The sequence below is a fragment of the Symphalangus syndactylus genome, chromosome 16 (genome assembly GCF_028878055.3).
Source record: "Symphalangus syndactylus isolate Jambi chromosome 16, NHGRI_mSymSyn1-v2.1_pri, whole genome shotgun sequence".
NCBI classification, from domain to species: Eukaryota; Metazoa; Chordata; class Mammalia; order Primates; family Hylobatidae; genus Symphalangus; species Symphalangus syndactylus.
The window spans coordinates 88019098-88044117 of record NC_072438.2 but is presented as its reverse complement, the minus strand read 5'-3'; the positions used below and the strand labels follow the sequence as shown (position 1 = coordinate 88044117).

The 25020-nt window shown below is 41.1% G+C and overlaps 1 protein-coding gene and 1 long non-coding RNA gene across 9 annotated transcripts in view; one reads left to right on the top strand and one right to left on the bottom strand.

Annotated features, from left to right (window-relative positions):
* The window catches only part of OTULIN (OTU deubiquitinase with linear linkage specificity), a 61036-nt gene that overhangs the window by 10644 nt on the left and 25372 nt on the right, over positions 1-25020 (top strand). For all 7 annotated transcript variants that reach the window (XR_010116250.1, XM_055246362.2, XM_063619581.1 and 4 more), the window contains 5 exons: positions 248-324; positions 12200-12294; positions 14991-15134; positions 21069-21194; positions 23585-23854. Coding sequence is in view for 6 of the 7 variants with exons in the window: in XM_055246362.2 (XP_055102337.1) it covers positions 248-324; positions 12200-12294; positions 14991-15134; positions 21069-21194; positions 23585-23854 (712 nt within the window). In the remaining variant the exon portion in view is untranslated. The remainder of the gene's footprint in view (positions 1-247; positions 325-12199; positions 12295-14990; positions 15135-21068; positions 21195-23584; positions 23855-25020) is intronic.
* Positions 13778-23864, bottom strand: LOC129464899 (uncharacterized). Of its 2 annotated transcripts, XR_010116251.1 has the most exons (5): positions 23751-23864; positions 16349-16473; positions 14981-15318; positions 14454-14596; positions 13778-14000 (listed from the first exon to the last, which is right to left on the bottom strand). It is a non-coding gene; the product is annotated as an uncharacterized lncRNA (long non-coding RNA). The 2 variants fall into 2 exon arrangements; XR_008651799.2 differs by lacking the exon at positions 14454-14596.

Here is a 25020-nt window from a genome sequence, read left to right as displayed (position 1 = left end):
AGTAAATGAAGTGATGTAACTTGTCTTATTTAAGTAAGAAATTCAGAAGTAGAAGAAAGTGGTGAGGTAGAAACATAAGCATCTTTATTCTTAAGATAGAAGACCCATATTTTATCAGATTATTGTCATGTAAAGTGAAAAAAGTTAAACCCTTAGCATATTATGCATTTTGTAAGCAGCTGTATAATAGGATGGAAAATGTCAGTGCAACAAGTGTTTGAAAATGTCTGCTTTGGTGTGATTTCAGTGAGGAGGACATGTACCGTGCTGCAGATGAAATAGAAAAGGAGAAAGAATTGCTTATACATGAAAGAGGGGCATCAGGTATGTTTGGAATTGTTTTATTTATAGAGTTCTTATTGTTTATAGCAGAAAATGCAGTTAAATCTGTATATCCATTTTTCATAAAATATCAATAAAATATTCTTATGTATATGGTCTTACCTACATTGATTGTTTTGCTGAAGTATGTTTAGAGACTATTTCCTGAGGTTTTTAAATTTTAATGCAAGCATTCCCTCTGCATTCTTTACATTCATATCATTTTTCACACCTATGAAGACTTTTGTTTAATCTCTTGACACCGTCCTCTCTCGGTTCTTGATTTCCTTATATTCTTAGAGGGAGAGTTCAGATTTGAAGTGCATTTTTCATTTCAAATGGAAAGACTTAACTGAGAAACTGGCTGTGCATATCTTTGCATGCAGATGGCCATATGAATGTGATTAAGTAATAAGAAAGACAGTGATGGGATCAGTAGCACAGAGTCTGATCGTTTTGTGATTTCATGTCTGTGTTTTTCTTTTCTTTTTTCTTTTTTATATTTTATTATTATTATGCTTTAAGTTTTAGGTTACATGTGCACAATGTGCAGGTTTGTTACATATGTGTACATCTGCCATGTTGGTGTGCTGCACCCATTAACTCGTCATTTAGCATTAGGTGTATCTCCTAATGCTATCCCTCCCCCCTCCCCCCACCCCACAATAGTCCCTGGAGCGTGATGTTCGCCTTCCTGTGCCCATGTGTTCTCATTGTTCAATTCCCACCTATGAGTGAGAACATGTGGTATTTGGTTTTTTGTCCTTGTGATAGTTTACTGAGAATGATGATTTCCAGTTTCATCCATGTCCCTACAAAGAACATGAACTCATCATTTTTTATGGCTGCATAGTATTCCATGGTGTATATGTGCCACATTTTCTTAATCCAGTCTATCGTTGTTGGACATTTGGGTTGGTTCCAAGTCTTTGCTATTGTGAATAGTGCGGCAATAAACATACGTGTGCACGTGTCTTTATAGCAGCATGATTTATAGTCCTTTGGGTATATACCCAGTAATGGGATGGCTGGGTCAAATGGTATTACTAGTTCTAGATCCCTGAGGAATCACCACACTGACTTCCACAATGGTTGAACTAGTTTACAGTCCCACCAACAGTGTAAAAGTGTTCCTATTTCTCCACATCCTCTCCAGCACCTGTTGTTTCCTGACTTTTTAATGATGGCCATTCTAACTGGTGTGAGATGGTATCTCATTGTGGTTTTGATTTGCATTTCTCTGATGGCCAGTGATGATGAGCATTTTTTCGTGTGTTTTTTGGCTGCATAAATGTCTTCTTTTGAGAAATGTCTGTTCATGTCCTTTGCCCATTTTTTGATGGGGTTGTTTTTTTCTTGTAAATTTGTTTGAGTTCATTGTAGATTCTGGATATTAGCCCTTTGTCAGATGAGTAGGTTGCAAAAATTTTCTCCCATTTTGTAGGTTGCCTGTTCACTCTGATGGTAGTTTCTTTTGCTGTGCAGAAGCTCTTTAGTTTAATTAGATCCCATTTGTCAATTTTGGCTTTTGTTGCCATTGCTTTTGGTGTTTTAGACATGAAGTCCTTGCCCATGCCTATGTCCTGAATGGTATTGCCTAGGTTTTCTTCTAGGGTTTTTATGGTTTTAGGGCTAACATTGTAAGTCTTTAATCCATCTTGAATTAATTTTTGTATAAGGTGTTGTAAGGAAGGGATCCAGTTTCAGCTTTCTACATATGGCTAGCCAGTTTTCCCAGCACCATTTATTAAATAGGGAATCCTTTCCCCATTGCTTGTTTTTGTCAGGTTTGTCAAAGATCAGATAGTTGTAGATATGTGGCATCATTTCTGAGGCCTCTGTTCTGTTCCATTGATCTATGTCTCTGTTTTGGTACCAGTACCATGCTGTTTTGGTTACTGTAGACTTGTAGTATAGTTTGAAGTCAGGTAGCGTGATGCCTCCAGCTTTGTTCTTTTGGCTTAGGATTGACTTGGTGATGCGGGCTCTTTTTTGGTTCCATATGAACTTTAAAGTAGTTTTTTCCAATTCTGTGAAGAAAGTCATTGGTAGCTTGATGGGGATGGCACTGAATCTATAAATTACCTTGAGCAGTATGGCCATTTTCACGATGTTGATTCTTCCAGCCCATGAGCATGGAATGTTCTTCCATTTGTTTGTATCCTCTTCTATTTCATTGAGCAGTGGTTTGTAGTTCTCCTTGAAAAGGTCCTTCATGTCCCTTGTAAGTTGAATTCCTAGGTATTTTATTCTCTTTGAAGCAATTGTGAATGGGAGTTCACTCATGATTTGGCTCTCTGTTTGTCTGTTATTGGTGTATAAGAATGCTTGTGATTTTTGTACATTGATTTTGTATCCTGAGACTTTGCTGAAGTTGCTTATCAGCTTAAGGAGATTTTGGGCTGAGACAATGGGGTTTTCCAGATATACAATCATGTCATCTGCAAACAGGGACAATTTGACTTCCTCTTTTCCTAATTGAATACCCTTTATTTCCTTCTCCTGCCTAATTGCCCCCGCCAGAACTTCCAACACTATGTTGAATAGGAGTGGTGAGAGAGGGCATCCCTGTCTTGTGCCAGTTTTCAAAGGGAATGCTTCCAGTTTTTGCCCATTCAGTATGATATTGGCTGTGGGTTTGTCATAGATAGCTCTTATTATTTTGAGATACGTCCCATCAATACCTAATTTATTGAGAGTTTTTAGCATGAAGGGTTGTTGAATTTTGTCAAAGGCCTTTTCTGCATCTATTGAGATAAACATGTGGTTTTTGTCTTTGGTTCTGTTTATATGCTGGATTACATTTATTGATTTGCGTATGTTGAACCAGCCTTGCATCCCAGGGATGAAGCCCACTTGATCATGGTGGATAAGCTTTTTGATGTGCTCCTGGCTTCGGTTTGCCACTATTTTATTGAGGATTGTTGCATCAATGTTCGTCAAGGATATTAGTCTAAAATTCTCTTTTTTGGTTATGTCTCTGCCAGGCTTTGGTATCAGGACGATGCTGGCCTCATAAAATGAGTTAGGGAGAATTCCCTCTTTTTCTATCGATTGGAATAGTTTCAGAAGGAATGGTACTAATTCCTCCTTGTACCTCTGGTAGAATTCGGCTGTGAATCCATCTGGTCCTGGACTGTTTTTGGTTGGTAAGCTATTGATTATTACCTCAATTTCAGAGCCTGTTATTGGTCTATTCAGAGATTCAACTTCTTCCTGGTTTAGTCTTGGGAGGGTGTATTTGTCGAGGAATTTATCCATTTCTTCTAGATTTTCTAGTTTATTTGCGTAGAGGTGTTTGTAGTATTCTCTGATGGTAGTTTGTATTTCTGTGGGATCAGTGGTGTTATCCCCTTTATCATTTTTTATTGCATGTATTTGATTCTTCTCTCTTTTCTTCTTTATTAGTCTTGCTAGTGGTCTATCAATTTTGTTGATCTTTTCAAAAAACCAGCCCCTGGATTCATTAATTTTTTGAAGGGTTTTTTGTGTCTCTATTTCCTTCAGTTCTGCTCTGATTTTAGTTATTTCTAGCCTTCTGCTAGCTTTTGAATGTGTTTGCTCTTGCTTTTCTAGTTCTTTTAATTGTGATGTTAGGGTGTCAATTTTGGACCTTTCTTGCTTTCTCTTGTGGGCATTTAGTGCTATAAATTTCCCTCTACACACTGCTTTGAATGTGTCCCAGAGATTCTGGTATGTTGTGTCTTTGTTCTCGTTGGTTTCAAAGAACATCTTTATTTCTGCCTTCATTTCGTTATGTACCCAGTAGTCATTCAGGAGCAGGTTGTTCAGTTTCCATGTAGTTGAGCGGTTTTGAGTGAGTTTCTTAATCCTGAGTTCTAGTTTGATTGCACTGTGGTCTGAGAGACAGTTTGTTATAATTTCTGTTCTTTTACATTTGCTGAGGAGAGCTTTACTTCCAACTATGTGGTCAATTTTGGAATAGGTGTGGTGTGGTGCTGAAAAAAAATTATATTCTGTTGATTTGGGGTGGAGAGTTCTGTAGATGTCTATTAGGTCCACTTTGTGCAGAGCTGAGTTCAATTCCTGGGTATCCTTGTTAACTTTCTGTCTCGTTGATCTGTCTAATGTTGACAGTGAAGTGTTAAAGTCTCCCATTATTATTGTGTGGGAGTCTTAAATCTCTTTGTAGGTCACTCAGGACTTGCTTTATGAATCTGGGTGCTCCTGTGTTGGGTGCATATATATTTGGGATAGTTAGCTCTTCTTGTTGAATTGATCCCTTTACCATTATGTAATGGCCTTCTTTGTCTCTTTTGATCTTTGTTGGTTTAAAGTCTGTTTTATCAGAGACTAGGATTGCAACCCCTGCCTTTTTTTGTTTTCCATTTGCTTGATAGATCTTCCTCCATCCCTTTATTTTGAGTCTATGTGTGTCTCTGCACGTGAGATGGGTTTCCTGAATACAGCACAGTGATGGGTCTTGACTCTTTATCCAATTTGCCAGTCTGTGTCTTTTAATTGGAGCATTTAGCCCATTTACATTTAAAGTTAATATTGTTATGTGTGAATGTGATCCTGTCATTATGATGTTAGTTGGTTATTTTGCTCGTTAGTTGATGCAGTTTCTTCCTAGCCTCGATGGTCTTTACAATTTGGCATGTTTTTGCAGGGGCTGGTATCGGTTGTTCCTTTCCATGTTTAGTGCTTCCTTCAGGAGCTCTTTTAGGGCAGGCCTGGTGGTGACAAAATCTCTCAGCATTTGCTTGTCTGTAAAGTATTTTATTTCTCCTTCACTTATGAAGCTTAGTTTGGCTGGTTGTGAAATTCTGGGTTGAAAATTCTTTTCTTTAAGAATGTTGAATATCGGCCCCCACTCTCTTCTGGCTTGTAGAGTTTCTGCCAAGAGATCTGCTGTTAATCTGATGGGCTTCCCTTTTTGGGTAACCCGACCTTTCTCTCTGGCTGCCCTTAACATTTTTTCCTTCATTTCAACTTTGGTGAATCTGACAATTATGTGTCTTGGAGTTGCTCTTCTCAAGGAGTATCTTTGTGGCGTTCTCTGTATTTCCTGAATCTGAATGTTGGCCTCCCTTGCTAGACTGGGGAAGTTCTCCTGGATAATATCCTGCAGAGTGTTTTCCAACTTGGTTCCATTCTCCCCGTCACTTTCAGATACACCAGTCAGACGTAGATTTGGTCTTTTCACATAGTCCCATATTTCTTGGAGGATTTGTTCATTTCTTTTTATTCTTTTTTCTCTAAACTTCCCTTCTCGCTTCATTTCATTCATTTCATCTTCCATCACTGATACCCTTTCTTCCAGTTGATCGCATTGGCTCCTGAGGCTTCTGCATTCTTCACGTAGTTCTTGAGCCTTGGCTTTCAGCTCCATCAGCTCCTTTAAGCACTTGTCTGCATTGGTTATTCTAGTTATACATTTGTCTAATTTTTTTTCAGTTTTTAACTTCTTTGCCATTGGTTTGAATTTCCTCCTGTAGCTCGGAGTAGTTTGATCGTCTGAAGCCTTCTTCTCTCAACTCGTCAAAGTCATTCTCCATCCAGCTTTGTTCCGTTGCTGGTGAGGAACTGCGTTCCTTTGGAGGAGGAGAGGCACTCTGCTTTTTAGAGTTTCCAGTTTTTCTGTTCTGTTTTTCCCCCATCTTTGTGGTTTTATCTACTTTTGGTCTTTGATGATGGTGACGTACAGTTGGGTTTTTGGTGTGGATGTCCTTTCTGTTTGTTAGTTTTCCTTCTAGCAGACAGGACCCTCAGCTGCAGGTCTGTTGGAGTTTGCTAGAGGTCCACTCCAGACCCTGTTTGGCTGGGTGTCAGCAGCGGTGGCTGCAGAACAGTGGATTTTCGTGAGACCGCAAATTCAGCTGTCTGATAGTTCCTCTGGAAGTTTTGTCTCAGAGGAGTACCTGGCCGAGTGAGGTGTCAGTCTGTCCCTACTGGGGAGTGCCTCCCAGTTAGGCTGCTCGCGGGTCAGGGACCCACTTTAGGAGGCAGTCTGCCCGTTCTCAGATCTCCAGCTGTGTGCTGGGAGAACCACTACTCTCTTCAAAGCTGTCAGTCAGACAGGGACATTTAAGTCTGTGGAGGTTCCTGCTGAGTTTTTGTTTGTCTGTGCCCTGCCCCCAGAGGTGGAGCCTACAGAGGCAGGCAGGCCTCCTTGAGCTGTGGTGGGCTCCACCCAGTTGGAGCTTCCTGGCTGCTTTGTTTACCTAAGGAAGCCTGGGCAATGGCAGGTGCCCCTCCCCCAGCCTCACTGCAGCCTTGCAGTTTGATCTCAGACTGCTGTGCTAGCAATCAGCGAGACTCTGTGGGTGTAGGACCCTCTGAGCCAGGTGCGGGATATAATCTCCTGGTGTGCTGTTTTTAAGCCCATTGGAAAAGTGCAGTATTAGGGTGGGAGTGACCTGATTTTCCAGGTGCCGTCTGTCGCCCCTTTCTTTGACTAGGAAAGGGAACTCCCTGACCCCTTGAGCTTCCCGAGTGAGGCAATGCCTCGCCCTGCTTTCGTTTGTGTATGGTGCGCTGAACCCACTGTCCTGCACCCACTGTCTGGCACTCCCTAGTGAGATGAATCTGGTACCTCAGATGGAAATGCAGAAATCACCCGTCTTCTGTGTCGCTCACCCTGGGAGCTGTAGACCAGAGCTGTTCCTATTTGGCCATCTTGGCTCTACCCCCTCATGTCTGTGTTTTTCTCGTCTTGCCTGATCTTACCCCAACCAGGACCCATTGCTGCTGGAGTGAGGTGTTACTGCTGGACCTCTCCGCTGGTCCGTGGAGACTTGGCTGCCAAGGTTGCATGTGATGCACATCCTTAGTTCCCTGACTGGCCTCATGCAGGAGCTGCATAGGGATACTCTGATTTTGGGATACCCCGTGAATAATCACAAGTGGCATTTTCTCTTTCATTACCTGTGTAATGTATAAGGAGACTTCAAAAAGGTTGTGGAAAAGTGGAATTAAAAGATAGAAGGCTGGGTGTGGTGGATCATGCCTGTAATCCCAGCACTTGGGGAGGCCGAGGCAGGCAGATTGCTTGAGTCCAGGAGTTCGAGACCAGCCTGGGCAAACAAGGAGACCTCGTGTCTACAAAAAATACAAAAATTAATCGGGCATGGTGTGGTGTACGTTTGTGGTGCCAGCTACTCAGGAGGTGGAGGTGGGAGGATAGCTTGAGTCTGGGAGTTTGAGGATGTAGTGAGCCGTGATCACATTACTGCACTCCAGCCTGGGTAACAGTGAGACCTTGTCTCAAAAAAAACAAAAAAGATAAAAATATAAACCTTGTTCCTCAACATAAGCTCCATCAGTTTCAAGCCACTTTTAAATGATGATACCAGCCATTTGTTGGACTCATCCCTAAAGAACTGACAGGCCTGGGAATTTAACAATGTGAATGCAGCAGTCTTTTTTGCATTATAAGCTGAAGAAAAATGTGTGTCCTTTAAAGGCTTCTTAAGATTAGGAAACAAAAGGAAGTCAGAAGGAGCCAGATCAGGACTGTAAGGTGGATGCCCAATGATTTCTCATTGAAATTCTTGCCATTGTTTGAGAGAAAGGAGCAGGAGCACTGTTGTGATGCAGAAGGACTCTCGGTGATGCTTTCTCTGGCATTTTTCTGCTAAAGCTTTTGCTTTCTCAAAACACTCTCAGATATTAATTGTCCTTTGGCCCTTCAGAAAGTCAACAAGCAAAATGCCTTCAACATCCCAAAAAACTGTTGCCCTGACCTTTGATCTTGACCAGTCTGCTTTTGTTTTGACTGGACCCCTTCCACCTCTTGGTGGCCATGGCTTGGAATGTGCTTTGTCTTCAGGATCATACTGGTGAAGCCATGTTTCATCTCCTGTTAGAATTCTTCAAAGAAATGCTTTGGGGTCTTGATCCCAGTTGTTAAAAATTTCCCTTGAAAGTTTTGCTTCATCAGCAACTGATCTGGATACAGTGGTTTTGACACCCACGGAGTAGAAAGTTTGCTCAACTGTAATTTTTTGGTCAGAATTGTGTAAGTTGAACCAGTTGAGATGTCTATGATGTTGGCTATTGTTTCTGCTGTTTATTGTCGGTCCCCTTCAATTAGGGCACAAACAAGATTAATATTTTCCTCCTGAACTGGTGTGGATAGTCTGACGCTGCAGGTTTCATCCTCAACATCATCATGTACCTTCTGAAAATAAGTTATCCATTTGTAAGCTGCTGATTCTTTGGGGGCACTGTCCCTGTAAACTGTTTATAAATCATAAGTGATTTCACCATTCTTTCACCTACACTTCACCATAAATTTGATGTTTCTTCTTGCTTTAATTTTAGCAGAACTCATGTTGCTCTAATAGGGGCTCTTTTCAAGCTGATGTCTTATCCTACTTAGCGCTTTAGACTAGATCCTGTTCATACATGTTATAACAAGTTAGTATGAGTTTATTATGGTGCAAAAAAAATTGAAATCCATCCATAGCGTTTTCATAAAACTCATTTTCCATGAACCTTAGAAGACCCTTGTCTGTGCTCTTTTGTTTTGAGAACTGGCTTCTGTTTTTGGTGAACAAAAGCATTGTCATGTGTGATTAGGAACAAATGATACACAATGTGGTTTTTATAATACTTTTTGAGCCCTCCTCAAGCAATTGGTGAACTCTTCACTGTGGTAGCCACAGGAGATATTCTTTGTAGTGATGTGTTGCGGGGCTGCGCCGTTCCAGTCTTCCATGAAGCTTCAAGAATGCTCAGTCTCTACTCTGTGGTTGTTCAAAATTTCATGTAGGGTGCAGTGTCCTCATTAGTCAGATTCCTAAGAAGAAAGTGCATATTCAGCTGGTGTTTGTTACCGCTGACAGTGCTTCACCCTGTAGGCTCTCGGTTGTGATTCTCTTCTGTCTGGCATTGTACCCCACACAGGCAATCAAGCTTTATAGTGGGTCTTGTAACTCCTAGCTTTAGTCTGAGAGTGAAATGGATCCCTTTACACTTCTCACATCACCTCAGACCTTCTGGGTTCATTGTCCTTCCTGAAATAACATTTGTTACCCTCTCAGAGCCCAGGCTGAGGCAAAAAGTTTTCTTATCCTCTCTGTTAGTGAAAAGATTTTTTTCCACCTTGCCTGAGAGTCAGCAAACTATGGTTTCCACACCAAATCTGACTTGCCACCTGGTTTTGTAGATAAAGATTTTTTGAAACGTATTAGTTTACATATTGTCTGTGGTGGCTTTCTTGCATAGTAAAGTTGAGTAGCTGTGACAGAAACCTTATGGCTCTCCAAGCCTTAACTTATTTCCTGCCTGGCCCATTACAGACAAAGATTGAGATTCCTGTCCTATTCCACCCTGTTTGAGAGTCCCTGCTTTCCAGAAGGGTTTTAGTTTTAACTTCCCACCTTCTGAGGGTCTGATTCTTGTCTTTGTCACCCATGTGGTGGTTAAAGATGAAGCCTCTTGGTTATTTCAACTTGTGGCTTACCACTCTGGTTTTCAACTTCCCTATTTTTCTATTTTTTATTTTTTTGCCATTAGAAATGTCCTTTTTTTGAAAACAGCAGCGTCTATGTAGTTTGCAACTAAAGAAAGTTGCTTTTGAACTCCGTAAGCTGCTCGAGGTCAGGTACTGCCTTGTCCTGCATCTCCAGCTGCTAGCCTGGTACCTGGCATGTCGTAGCCATCGGAGTCCACCTCAGAGGACCACAGCAGAATGGGAATTCAGGTATTTGATGCTGCCAGCTGTGCCAGTACCCATTTTCCCAACCCTCACTACCCTACGTAGGCCTCTGATTCAGCACTTGACTGTGGCCTGTGGCTTGATCTCTTGGCCTGTGTGAGGCTTGTGCCTCCTCCCCTTAGTCATGGGGTGCTGGGCTTGCCCCAGCTTGTCCAGGAGGCCAAGTCTTGTCTTGGTGTGCACAGGAATGAGGATGCAGGGAGGAGAGCAGGAAGGTAGATTTCCTTCCCAGGAGGCCCTTTCTGAGCTGGACATGTGCTTTATGTTCAGGCTCATAACCCTACCTGGAGGAAAAATGTGGACCAATAAGTGTCCTGACTCTGGACATTCACATTTCTTCCTTTTTGAGCAGGTGAATGGAAAGACACCTACATGAGAATGCTTGCATCCACTAAGTAGACATGCAAAAAAAAATTTCTTGAATTAAAAAAAATAAAGGTTCTTTAAGGATTGGCTGTGCAGCATTGGTCTTTGTGGTCCCTGTATATTATACCTCAAGAGTCTGCTTCACGTTTAAGTGAATCCTGATGTATGCCACAGATAAATATGTCTATGTTATCTGTATATGTATTATTTTCCCTTTTATGTAAAAAGTTACTTTTCTTTGTAAAAGAATTCACAATGAGATTATTAAAAATCGGCAGTTCTTAAGAGTTTATTTAAAAATTTTTTTTTTAAATTTACCTAAACTGCAAGGAGGATTTAGGGCCTCTTTTGTGCTCCTAATCATCCTGGCACCCATCACACCCTGGTTTATAAGTGCTTGTTGTCTTTTCTTCTCTAGCAATCCATAAGCCCCTTGCGGATAGAATCCTGTCTTCATCACCTTTTATCCCCAGTTCCTAGCTCAATATTTGGTACATTTTAGACACTCAGTAAATATTTGTTGAATTTAGTTGAATAAAACATTTTTATTTTATGTACAACTTGCTTAGGAGTAAATACGTTGTAAGGTACTTCTGTATTCTAAAATCATTGCTAGCATCTATGTCTTCAGTAATTTAAAAAGGAAGTCAAGATGTGCCTGAGAATTTACCTCCTTTTCTTCCTAAAACACACACGCTAATATGTGCATGTTCATGTATATGCACATACCACAAAATCAACCCCAAACCATATATATTAAACTAGGGGAAATATAAAGGCCATTTTTTTTTTCACCGTAACATTTGTCTGCTGGTGAGTTGTATTTTTAGAGTCAGGTGAGGTCCGTGGATTAACAAACATGGAGAGTTCTGTTAGTTTCTGGTTTATTATCGACTACTTTTAGCTTTTTGGGATCAGGGTAGGACATAAATACATTAAGATAAATGTAATTTTTGTTTTAGTAGATGTTATTTCTTTTTATAATGGTTATAAAAAACTGATTACTCATTGTTAGAAGTGTTTTCTCATAGTTCAGACTGTCGCATCTGTAATTTGATTAGACAAGTATTCATGAGCACCTGTGTGTCAGTGCGGCTCCAGATGCTGAGGACACAACACAACTGAGAAACAAAACAAAGTCCCTGCCCTCAAGGAGCTCGTGTTTTACTGTGTTTTTGTATGGGTGTGTGTCGGGGGTGGTGGGTGAGTGGTACAGAAAAATATTTCAGGTGTTGATGAGTGCTAGGAAGAAAACCCAAATGGTATAAGAGGAATAGAGAACAAAAGTGTGCATGATATTATGATACAAGGTGCCAGCTGACCTTGGAGCAGAGGCCTGCATGGAGGGAGGGACCAGCTCTGCAGGTGCGGGGAAGAGCAAGCCAGGTGTGTTGGCGAGTATTGGGAGGCTGTAGCTGGGGCTGGAGCCCAGTCAGTGTGGGGAATGGTAGGAGCAGAGACCAGAGAGGCAGAGAGGGGGACTATATGAGGAATAAGGCCATGAGGCAGGAGCCCCTGGAGCTCTCTGAGCCCAGGAGTGATCGATACCGTCTGATTCACATTTAGATGGACCATCCTGGCTAGTTATCATGTGGAGAATGGTCTGGAGAGTGTGGTGACAAGGGACACCCATTGGGAGACCCCCGTGGTTATCTAGGGGTGAGGTGATGGTGGTCTGGACCAGCAGGTAGGCAGTGGTTGAATTCTGGATTTTTTGACGTGAAGAAAGAAAATGAAGAGTGAAGGGTAACTCCCAACTGAAGCAGTGTTCTGATTATGCTTTGATTTATTATTTGCTTTTTTTTTTTTTTAATTCTTTAACAGAACCGAGATTAAGTGTAGCCCCTGAAATGGATATCATGGACTACTGCAAAAAAGAATGGAGGGGAAATACACAGAAAGCAACATGTATGAAAAAGGTATGACACAGAGGTGCACATATTTCAGGTCTTTCAAATAGTCTATCATAAGTTGTTTAATATGTCATTTGATATTTTTAGACATTAGTTAAAATGACTGCTATAGACGTTATTATTGGTGTTCTAATTTTAGAGATAAGGAAATAGACTCCAAAGATAAGGGTTTTGTTTTAAGTCACAATATTAATATAGAATCAGCATCAGTTATTCAGTGACGCAATTTCTTTGAAAAACACGTAAATGACTCTGCTGTTCAGAGTTGGGCCAGCTGTTGGTTGTCCTCTTGGAGCCATTTGGGAATGTCCTTGCTGGTCTGGTGTTACAAAATAAGAGCCTCAGGGATGCCTCAGGCCGATTCCACACTCTTGCTTTCCACAGCACATTGGGTTTGCTTACACACCCTCTGGTCCTGGGGCCTAGAACTTTCTTGGACTCCCTGCACAGCGGAATCAGGAACTGCTCCCTTCAAGATAGTCTCCAAGGCTGTGGGATGACATTGGAGATTCATATGATGTGGTCCTGCTGTGGCTGTTTGGGCCGGTTCATTACTCAGTTCAGACACCATGGCCTACATACACCACACAGCTGATCAAGCAGCAGATCCTGTGGGCTCTACCCTCAGATGTATACCAAATCCAGTATTATCAGTAGGGTGAACCATGTGAATTGTTCAAAAACAGTCAAATAGCAGATTTAACCTAAGTCTTCCATGACCTCTTGAAACCTGTGGGTTTATCTTTTGCTCATTTTTCTCTTGGGATTATTTATGAATTTGAATGCACTTCTTATATATTAGAGATACTGACTGTCATATTTAATAGAAATATCTTTAACATTTTTTTGGTTAGGATTTTAAATTTTTAAATATTTGAATATTTAGTCTTATCCTCAGAGCTCGTTTTTGTAGAAAATAATTGCTCATCTTTCAGCATGTACCTCAACTGCCCATGGGCTGACTTTAGAAAAATCTAGCTGCTACTTATAAAGCTCTGAGAGCAGATGATAGTTCTCTGCAAGTCCGATATGTAGATGCTTTGTGTTTTAGGCGTTTGTTAGAGAACTCAATTATGAAACACCTGGAATTCTTAGTTTCTGCCAGAGGTTAAGAACATTTATATTTTTGCTAAATATGCTGTTGGTCACTTGTAGATTTTCCAACCTCTAGCCCATCAGGACCCATGGCAGTAATTAGAGCATCTCAGATGCCTGAAAACAGCTTTCACCTCCATTCTGTTTTAGTCCTTATTGGCGTAATTGTCTATTTTTGTTTCAAATATTCTTTTGGAAGTAAGTTTCTACAAATTCAGATTTAATGTTATTCTGAAATAGTGTGAGTAATTTACGCATTTGGAAAGGTACAATTGCAGTTGAATTTGCATAAGTATTCTGGGGTAATTGAGTTTTACCATAGGCAAGAAGTACATAATTATTAATAGATGTGATTCTGCCTGATGGAACCTTAGGTGTTACAGTGGTTGGACCACTAAATAAAAATGCAACCCTCAAAATGTTGTTATTGGGGAAAAAAAGTACTTTTATATTCACTTAAAACATCATCCTATGACTTGAACCTTGAAAACAGCTAGTAATGAGGTTCTAGCACCTGGACACACGGGACAGAGGTGGTCTGCATTGTGTCCACTCCACGATGAGGGTAACACTTCTTTCTTTGTGTGAGTGCATGGTAGGAAGTGGGTCTTGAGTGACTGTCAAGGAAAAGTTGGATGAGTTAAGAGGCTGACTCGACCCAGGGTCAGGGAGATGGTGGGCAGTTCAGTCAGTCTCAAGGACTGTGCATGTGTCTAGCTGGAGAAGCCAGGCATCATGCCTGCTGGGGGACCAGACTCACTAGGATTTTTTGGTGTCTTTTCAGGGTACGTTTCAGAATGGTCCATTGGATGGCTGTATTTGAGTGCCCAAGCATGTCACTGAATATTTTCATTTCCTTGTTTCACTTCCAGACTGAGCAAGAGTGACACTTCACTTAAAAAAAGAAAAGAAGGCAGGGTGTGGTGGCTCATGCCTGTAATCCCTGCACTTTGGGAGGCAGAGGCAGGTGGATCATCTGAGGTCAGGAGTTCAAGACCAGCCTGGCCAACACGATGAAATCCTGTCGCTACTAAAAATACAAAAAATTAGCTGGGCTTGGTGGCACATACCTGTAATCCCAGTTACTCAGGAGGCTGAGGCAGGAGAATTGCTTGAACCCGGGAGGCCGAGGTTGCAGTGAGCCGAGATTGCGCCACTGCACTCCAGCCTGGGCAACAAGAGCGAAACCGCATCTCAAAAAAAGAAAAGAAGCCTAACAGAATTATTCAGCCATCTCCTGGCATATAGACTTTTATATGTACATGCACATACACAAAGCACCCCCGCCCCTGTTTGTGTTTTGGAAACTTGGGGTTTTTCTATATTTTTTTAGTAGAAAAATAGAAACTTAGTTTAGCTCTCTTTTTTCTTGCCTTTTTTTTTTTTTTTTTTAAAAGAGTTTAGGGTCATTTGAAACACAGATTAAACCCTTCAAAATGTTTGCCAGTGAGTAAGTCTTAAAACAATTGCCTAGAAAGGGACATAAAACTCCAACTTTGGGCATCCTCCCAGTGATCCCAGGCCAAGCTTTTTCCACAGGAATGAAACTTTCTCTGCTATCTCAAGTCAGTAACGACCATTTTGAATTCTTTCATACCTTTTCCCAGGGCTATGAGGAGGTTTCTCAGAAGTTCACCTCCATACGGCGAGTCCGTGGTGATAATTACTGTGCACTGAGGGCCACACTGTTCCAGGCCATGAGCCAGGCTATGGGGCTGCCGCCCTGGCTGCAGGACCCAGAGCTCACGCTGGTACGCTGCTGCTGCAGGTTTGAGTCCAAAATGTTTCAAACAATTTTTGTGAGAAAACTTTCCCTTTCTGTCCATGCTACCTTCTAGTATCGTCTGCAGTATGATGTCAGCATGTGCGTTTATTCAGTTTCGTGTGCCTGGGATGATTTCACATAGTTAAGTGACCAAAAATAACTGGTGTTTCCTAGAAGAGAAAAATGATAAAATTTATATGAACAATTTAGTTGAATTAGAGAGCAGATGTTTGTATAACGCACTTAGGAACAGTTCGATTTCAATTTTGGTGTTCAATAGGCTGTATATGTTACTATTTGAGAACCGGCTAGGGTTTTAGAATACACATTTCTTTGGTTTTTAGCTATAATTCAATAAATTAGTACTTTTGGCTAAGTGTGAAGATTGGCTTAGTAGGTGGCAGAACAGCAACACTAGAAGAGAGATGATTACTGTCACATGGAGAGGGGCTTCCTGAGGAGCTGAGACTCAGCCTGTCCCAGGCCTGGCCCTCTTTAACGTTTTAAATGTACCACATGGCAGACATGCATTGGAAAGTCATGTGTCTGCATGTCCTGACATGGATAAAGTCACATAGTCGGGTGGGTGATAGACTATCCTGAAAGATTTTTTGGTCAGGAATGATTGGTCAGAGACAGCAATATACCCGTGTAACAAATCTGCACATGTACCTTCTGTATCTAAAATAAAAATTGAATTGCAAAAAAAGAAATGGCCACAGCCACCCAACCTTCAACAGCCACCACCCTGCTCAGTTAGCAGCCATCAACATCGAAGCAAGACCCTCCACCAGCAAAAAGATTACAACTTGCTGAAGGCCCAGATGATCATTAGCATTTTTTTACCAACAAAATATTTTCAAATTAAAAAAAAAGGAAAGAAATGACAATATGACATTAACTGGAAGAAAATTGAAAGTCTTGTGCTTAAATTTAAAAAATCCAAAACCCAGAAATGCTAGCTGTGGGAGATTGGCCTTATAGCAATTTATGAAAAGAAAGAAAAAGATGTTAGGATTTTAATTATGCAAGCCCACTGTGAGCCTGCATGAAATGTGATGGCTAGCAATGATCACAAAGCCCTAGCTGCATTTTATTTTTATTATTTTTATTTTTATTTTTTTTGATATTAAGCAAAAAGACCAACCTGGCTGTGTTTTAAAGGGAATGATTCTAAGAATTAGGCAGTGACAGCCCCACCTTGAACTGGGCTGGTCAGAGGCCATCTCGAGCTCGGTGCCTGATAAAATATCCTCAGCAGATGGAAATGTGGCCAGGATGCTTCATCACATTCTGGGAGCCATTGAAGGAACTGGGATATTTTCCTAGAATAAAGAAGACTTTTAGAGGAACTTGTTGTTGACTAAGCTAGAGGTCTTTTAGGTGGATGAGAGATCACACACTCAGAAGGGCAAAACCAGGACTGATGGATGAAGGATACTCCCCATCTGTTCCGCGATTATTTAATACACCAGCATAAAATCAGCACACCTATATCAACTGTCAAAATGACATCTGGAGCCAAATGTGGCGCCTGTAGTGTTAGCTACTCAGGAGGCTGGGGTGGGAGGATCACTTGAGCCAGGAGTTCAAGTCCAGCCTGGGCAACATAAGGAGACCCCTTATGTTGGGGAGTCTATTAAAAAAAAAACCAAAACCAACATCTGGGAAAGATATTTTCTTCTAAGCAAAGATGTATGCCATCTTAAGCAGATTTTTCAGTATTAGCTTCTTTCTTTCATATAGAGGCAAGAGAAATGGATATACTAAGCTGTTTTTTCTTTTGTAAATGATGCCATTTATTAGTTAAGTATTTCAGAATTGTTTGTCAGTTGGCAAAAGCATTCCTATGGTTGGATATAAGACCCAGCTAGAGAAGCAAACAATGATTTCACTGTTTTTGCTTTGTCTTGTTTTAACTTCTGTGCTTGACAACTGTAGCTATATATGACACAATTTCTAGATTGTGGTGGTGTGTACCTATGTTCTTAGCTACTCAGGAGGCTGTGCTGACAACTGTAGCTATATTATATTAATCTACAAATCTATATTTCTAGATAGTGAGATAATATCCTCCTCAATTTTAGGCAAAATTTTCCTTTTGAGGCTTTACCTTTAAGGAGCTATTTGGATTTATGGACTTATTTGACACTAAATTTGTATTTTTCTACTTTCTGAGAATCTGGGGTAAATAGTGTCCTAATTAATTAATTAAAGTATAAAATTGCTTTTAAAAAAGTTAGGTACAATGTCTCCCCCGCCCCTTTTTTTTGCTAGCAGGATATATTTGGGTAACATTATCTGCCATATTAAAAATAGTCTGGGTAGATTACATTCAAACTCTAATCACTGTTAAAATGTGTTGCATGTGTGAGTGATGGGGTTTTAAGGTGGTTTTTCTGACTTTGAGTAATGTGAAAATAGTTTTAAAATTCTTAAGTGTTCTTTCCATTTCTTTCCTTTTCTTTGTGTATCAGCTATTATATTTTTCTGGGAGCATAATTTAATTAGTTGGTCACTTGGTTTGGTTTTTGTCATCTAACTTTAATTGAATGCCAAGAGGCCTCTGTCAAAGAGAGAAAACACAGTGTACCTGCCTGTGGGTTTGGTATTTATGTTTATTAAACGTTGGGTCTGAATGTTAGCTGAAGAATGTCTTTGTTCTTTCCTTGCTATCATCCAGCCAGAGGACTTGTCCTTGTGTTGCTGTTCCAGCCCTCGGCAATTTAACATAGTTTGAAAACTTGCTTTACCCAGTTCGTTTTGTGGTATCACGTCTGAGACATGATTGGATGATAAATTCAAATTCAGCACATGCTTTGTGTTTGAGGGGCCAGTGAAGGAAGGAAGGGACCCATAAGCTTACTCTGGTTGTGCAGATCTCCCAGATGGCCCGCAGACCCTCCTGTGGATGCCTTTCCATTTCTGTTCTCACTCTGGCCCCCCGGCCCCACAGCCCTTCCCTTGGAAGGTCCACTGTGACAAGGGCTTGGTTGAGTGAGCATTTCTTGCAGCGTGACAAATAAATCAGGGGTGGAACCTTTAGCTAGCTTTATCTGCTTCTGTTTGCAGATGGAGAGATGTTCTCTGTGGCATGTTGCTGTCTTCTCTGTCTTTTAGAACATCATTTGGTTTTAGGGTATTAAAGGGAGCTGGGAAAGCTAGACTGAGTGACCCTCCCCTTAATCTATGCTCAGTGAAAGAGACCCGGGCTTCCTTTCTGCTGCTGCTCAGCTTTGCTAGCCTTGCTCTGTTCCTTGCCTGTGAGGCAGAGCTTTGTCCTTATTGACCCTCTGACAGTTCGGCTGTCCCTCACCTCCTGTCATCCTGCCCGGGTGTCCTGTTTGTTGTTCCCATTTCTGCCCAGATCCCAGTCTCCGTGTTTGGCTGCAGCCAGATCATCTGACCCTCACCCCAGCTATGGAGATGGCCTAGCCTGGCTCTCAAATGTGGGACAACACTTTGGTCCCTGAGAGGGGGCATCCTTTAGAGCAATCCTTTGGTTGCCAAGTTCTTTACATTTTGTAATGTCTCTGAGCTGGTTAGACTGTGACAGTGTTTGCTTAGAGTGAGATAGACTGTGTATCAAAATTTTTTTGTGAGTTTTGGGGTTGACACATTTTTATTATTTGCTGTCTGTTGTGGTATCAAGAATTACCAGCAGGCGCTAGAGAAAACAGGCTGTTTTATAGTTTAGTCACAAACAAAATGATATCTAAGCTAATTACCTACTTTATTCTTGAATATTTCCAATCACTGTTTCTTGTTTAAATCTGGTTTCTTGCTTAAATTTTCTTTATTCTAATAGAAGTCCAGTTTGTGCTTAGTGGAAAACAAAGGCTATTTACGTGTGTTCCATGTGTTGTGACCTCTGAAAGCATTTAAAGTTGTATTCACTTTTTTCTTCTGAATAAATTTGACTTCATTCTTTTCTGATGGCTTTTTTCATGCTTCATTTTTTAAAATTGTCTAAAGGATTTTTGCATTTCCTGGAAGTCTGCAACCCTGAACTGTTTGACCAGTGTGTGAAAGGAATCAGAAACAATTGTTTCTCTCTGTATAGTTAGGTCTTCAGGGTCTCCTGAGTAATCCAGTTGAGTACTGTGCCTACTTTTTAGATAACTGTATCATGTCCCCAGATTCTCAGCCGGTCTTCTGGGCTTCCCTTCACTTCATTTCCCAGCTCACTTCCGTGTAGCCAGTATTTTCTGCACATTTGTAGTTCTTTGTGCCCAGTTGTAATTTTAGCTTGTTGCCACTTGAGGGCATGTAAGGTTCTTGTGATAAATCTGAGAGACTGAATTGAGGGTTTTGCTGCAGAACTGCCACATGTTGCCGAAACACAGGGCAATGTGGGCACGGAGTGGGCGGGTGCAGCCCTTTGGTGGGTGGTCATTTGTTATTCTAATAAGATGAGGAGGAGAAGTCCCTCTCCACCCTTAGTGAGTGATGTAGTTTGCCATCACTGTGGTCACAGTGAAAAGTAATTTACATCCCAATCGTGGTTCTGTGTTTTGTAGAAACCACCTTAGTTCACACGATTGCTCTAGGTTGAGAAGGTACAATCAGAATTACTATTTATGAAAGGGTCTTTTAGTCTTATATTCCAGTTGAATGGAAGATTTGGCCTCATTTAAAACTATATTTATTTTATTTTATGTATTTATTTTTATTCATTTCTTTCTTGCTATATAAAGTTTTTAATTTTTTGGAGATGAGGTCTTGCTGTGTTGCTCAGGCTGAAGTGCAGTGGTGCAGTCATAGCTAACTGTAACCTCAAACTCCTGGGCTCAAGTGATCCTCCTGCCTCAGCCCCCTGAGTAGCTGGGAATACAGGCACATGCCACTGTGCCCAGTGAATTTTTAAACTTTTTTTTTTTTTTTATAGAAATGGGGTCTTGCTATGTTGCCTGTACTGGCAAAACTGTATTAATAACTGCTAAACAAGGTCAGGTTCCTCATAGGATATTGTAGGATTTAATTATTCTTTAATGATCTGTTGACTTGGAGGTGAACTTTTTTTTCCTTTCTAAATTTTACAACCGTGAAGTGACACAGCTGTGCCCAGCCTAATTCTAGGATTTTTCTCCTGACACACCCAAGACTGTTGGAAGAGTCTTACTTCCCATGCTGTCATCAGTCAGGCTGTGCCTCAGCTTGCCTTTCAAACTGCAGATTCTGTTGATAACTAGAGGGAAACAAAGTAACAAATACTCCAGGAATAAAAAAAACGGAAACTAGCAATGTAGTTCAGCTGTCACTTCCTTCATGAACTAAGTGAGCACAGCTCTCTTAACCCCTGCTTCTGATTTTCAATTGTATGTTTTATCTTAATATATCGATTAGACAGTTAAACTAGACATACTGTCATTTCTCTGAATGTTAAAACTTTGAGTATATGTGTTAACATTATTTAACAAAACTTTTTCTACCTTTTTTTGGTGGATTTTTTAAATACCAGAAACTAGGTTTTATTTTTCTTATTGGGAAAGGAGCAGGTTTGGCTTCACCCTGGACCTTCTCACATCCTCAGAAGCACTGTCCTGAGCCATGTGTTAGGTGGTGGTTGAGAGGCTGCAGTGAGTCCCATAGCCTGAAGGTGGTTGGTGTGAGGATGTGCTGTGGGCATGGCCTGCTGTGGAATGTCCTGGCCGTGGTTGGAGTCCTGCAAGGCAGATTGTGCTTTGGCTCAACCAAAAGCACCGTTTCACTCCAGCAGCCCTCCTCAGGGTGGTACTTTCTAAGTTCCTGACTTCTAGATTTAGGTCCTCCATCCTAAACCCACGTGACAGATTTGCAGAATTAATTCTGGAAACAAAGGTAGGTTTTATAGACTTTGTGGTTTCTTACAACTTGGATTGTGTGGTGGATTTCTTGGAATGTTAACACTTCTTTATCTCTTTGTTTCTCGATGTTGTAGTTACCAGAAAAACTCATAAGCAAATACAACTGGATCAAGCAATGGAAACTTGGACTGAAATTTGATGGGAAGAACGAGGACCTGGTTGATAAAATTAAAGAGTCCCTTACTCTGCTGAGGAAGAAGGTTTGGAACCTGTAGTGTCCTGTCTGATAAGGGTGAAGCTCCTGTTCTTGCTTGCCCCAGAAGACCAGTTTTTCGTCTTCACTCGGTGGATTTTCAAATGCTCTTGGCTGATTTTTAGGCAAAATGGTTTTAAATGAACTCAAACTCTTCCCACGAGGGCTTTAGTAAAATGGGAAGTACCAACATTATATATTCTTAGAGCAGATGCCATGTACTAGGGTATCAAATAATGAAGTGTTTGACTTTCTTAAGAGGAAACCTTAACAAATAGTCTTTGTTCCAAGTCATATTTATGTTTCAAGAATATAATTTGGTTCCTCTTTCTTATATCATTAGTAATTTATTAAATTCTTTCCAATTATGCTCATGTTTTAAGATTCTGCCCATATTTATCAGACTTATTTTCTTTCTCCGTGATTTTCCAGTTAGTAGATTTAGTAACTTGTCTTTAGAAAACAGTCCTGAGAGTTTTTCTGAAAGAGAATTGTAGGGAGAACTTGGTCTTCTGATTCCTGTTGATTTGGTCTTTGAAATTCTACCTTTCTGTGGCTTTCGACTGTCTCCTCTGGGTTGGATGTCCTGCCTACACACTGGCTTACATGACCCCTAGCTTGCTTGCATTGAGCAGCTTGGAGTCCTTTTCACCAAGAACCCTGATTGAGGGCCTGTCACTTGCGCCAGGGTGTCAGTGGAGGGTGGTCAGGTAGAGAGGGGGTCAAACATGGACTTTTCAAGGTCCTTCCTAGCACGTACTTCAAGCAGTGATTTCTGTACTCACATATGGTCTGCTGCTCCCATTAGACTTTCAGCTCCACGTGAGACTGTCCTGTGCATTCCTTGACACCCTGTGTCTAGCAGCAGGTCTGGCACATAATAGGTGTTCATTTAGTGCTTTATTGAATTAGTGAACTGAAGGCCCTGACTTCTTGGAACCTAGTTTTTGCTTAGAAAGATAAGAAATGTTTACTGAAAAATAGGCTGTCAAAGGAAGTCCAGTAGTTTTATCTTTCTTCTACTATAAAGAAATGGGAGTGAAAGAAGGGAAGAGGGAAATTCCATTCTTTTACCTGTTGGACTAGAATGCAGGATTTTGTGTTCCCCAGTCCTTGGGTTAGTGGAAGGCTGAGGGCAGGGCTCTAGCCCTGTGGGAGTGAACGAGAGGGCCCTTCAGAGCAACCACGGGTCACAATTTCGTTTTCATTTTTTTAAGGTCTTGTGAAATTGCTATTTCTGCTTTATTAGGTTTTTCTACTATAATTAAACCCTCATTTTTGGGAATGCTTGAGTGGTGCCAATTTGCAATAAGGTTAAAATTACTAATAATCTGAGCCAGCATTACTAACACTTCTATGCCAGGCTCCACACTAAAATTTCATGTGTTATTTAATTCTCACAACTATGAAGGTGGTGTTGCTGTGGTCATCCCTGTTTTTTAGGTGAGGAAACTAAGGCCAGGAGCTCAGTTGAAATGCCCTGCAAAAAACCACCACAGCTGCTCTGTGGTGAAGCCTTGATTCCATCCCGACTGACTCTAGAGCCATGTCCATGATTGGCAACTTGGTCTAGTTTGGAAAATATGAGATACAGACAAACATGTACCAGCCTTCAGCCCAAATATTAGAGGGAATTGTATGCAGTCAGTACCATTGAAATTCACTCTTGGATTTAAAATCCATAATGGTGTTTGAGAGGGGCACTAGTTATTGTTTATTCATAAGGAATGGTATTTATGTTGGCATCTCTTATTCTCATTCACTGTAACTTAAAAGCACATATATTTATAGGTTTTCTTTTTTAAAGAGTTTGCCTATATTCACTGAATACCTAACACATTATTCTTAATCCGGAATCAATAAGAGTTTCCTGAATGGATTTATTCATTTGAAGTTCATATATATTTTTGAGGTTAGAGAGATAAGTTTAGTAAATTATTATTCAGGAGCCCCGACACCCTTTTTTGCCTCTCTTCCATTTAGGAGGGTTGGCTTTATGTTTCTGGGTGCTAACCCTCCTGTAAGCCCCTTGTAATTGTAGCTGCCCTTCACAGCTTCACACACAGGCTTCACACACGTGTGTTAGCTCTTCTATAAATGTCTCTGATTGGCTGGTTCAATCTCATTGCCTGGGAAGTTAAGGGAGTCAAAATTTCCACAGCCTCAGTGCTTCTTACTGCATTGTATTTTTCTTTCAAATTAATGGGAGAAAAAGCTGAATAAGGAGTTTGTGTGCTTTAAAGTGTACCATTTTTTAATTTGGAAACCTGAATGTTGTGAGCATTGGTAAGTGACCCATGGTCACTTTTAAAAAATAATTTTGTGCTCATAGTATGGTACTATACCAGGGATTTTTAGAACAAAAATTCTAATTATTACATAACTTTCTTATTGTAGTGGGCAGGCTTGGCTGAAATGAGAACTGCTGAAGCAAGACAGATAGCTTGTGATGAACTATTCACAAACGAGGAGGAGGAATATAGCCTCTATGAAGCTGTAAAATTTCTAATGCTAAACAGAGCCATTGAACTATATAATGATAAAGAGAAAGGAAAGGAAGTACCATTTTTCTCTGTGCTTCTGTTTGCTCGGGACACATCAAATGACCCAGGACAGCTTCTGAGGAACCACCTCAACCAGGTGGGACACACTGGTGGTCTTGAACAGGTAAGTTGTGCTTTTGAGCATGTATTACCCCAAAATAAAGCAGCTTTACTGATCAAACTTGATGTCACAGTTTTTGTAGGTCAGAAATTCAGGGACAGCTTAGTTGGATGGTTCTGGCTCAGGATCTCATGAGGCTGCAGTTGTATGTTCAGGGCTGCAGTCATCTGAAGGCTTGACTGGGGCTGGAAGATCTACTTCCAATGTTGTTCACTCATGTGGCTGTGGGCAGGAGGCTTCAGTTCCTTACTGGTAGTTAGTAGGAGGGTTCAGTTCCTCACACATAGACCTCCACAGGGCTGCTTGAGTGTCCTTACAGCATGGTAGCTGGCTTCTCAGAGTGATCTAAGCAGAGAGCAAGAAAGAAGCCAAAATGCCTTTTATGACCTAATCTAGGATGTCACACACTGTTACATTGTTTTCCACTTTTTAGAAACAAGTTACTTGATGCATTCCACTCTCAAGAGGAGGGGAATTTGGCTCCACTTTTTTGAATGAGGGGTACCAAAGAATTGTGGGCGTACTTTACAGTCACCACCATTATCTCAACCTGGGCTTTGTTCTTCAGAGGAGTGGATGGGATTAGTACTCTTGGCTCTGGGAGGTTACAAATAAATGAAGTACTTGGAAGAGCCATTCGAAGGGTCTTGTTTAATCTTGGCAGCTGTAGCTGCATTAAAAAGAGAAATGGAGTCACCTTAGCCAGTAGAGTTCAGCCTACTCTTGGATCTTTTACAGATTTGTTTAGTGTGGAGTTTTTTTTTTTTTTTTTTTTTTTTTTTTTTTTTTTTTGAGACAGAGTCTCGCTCTGTCGCCCAGGCTGGAGTGCAGTGGCGCAATCTCGGCTCACTGCAAGCTCCGCCTCCCGGGTTCACGCCATTCTCCTGCCTCAGCCTCCCAAGTAGCTGGGACTACAGGCGCCCGCCACTACGCCCAGCTAATTTTTCTGTATTTTTAGTAGAGACGGGGTTTCACCTGTTAGCCAAGATGGTCTCGATCTCCTGACCTCGTGATCCGCCCGCCTCGGCCTCCCAAAGTGCTGGGATTACAGGCGTGAGCCACCGCGCCCGGCTAGTGTGGAGTTTTACACAGAAACCCAGTGCAGTACTATCTCTAAGCCAATATAGTTGAGTCACCACACCTTGTGCTATCTTTGATGTGTTCATTTT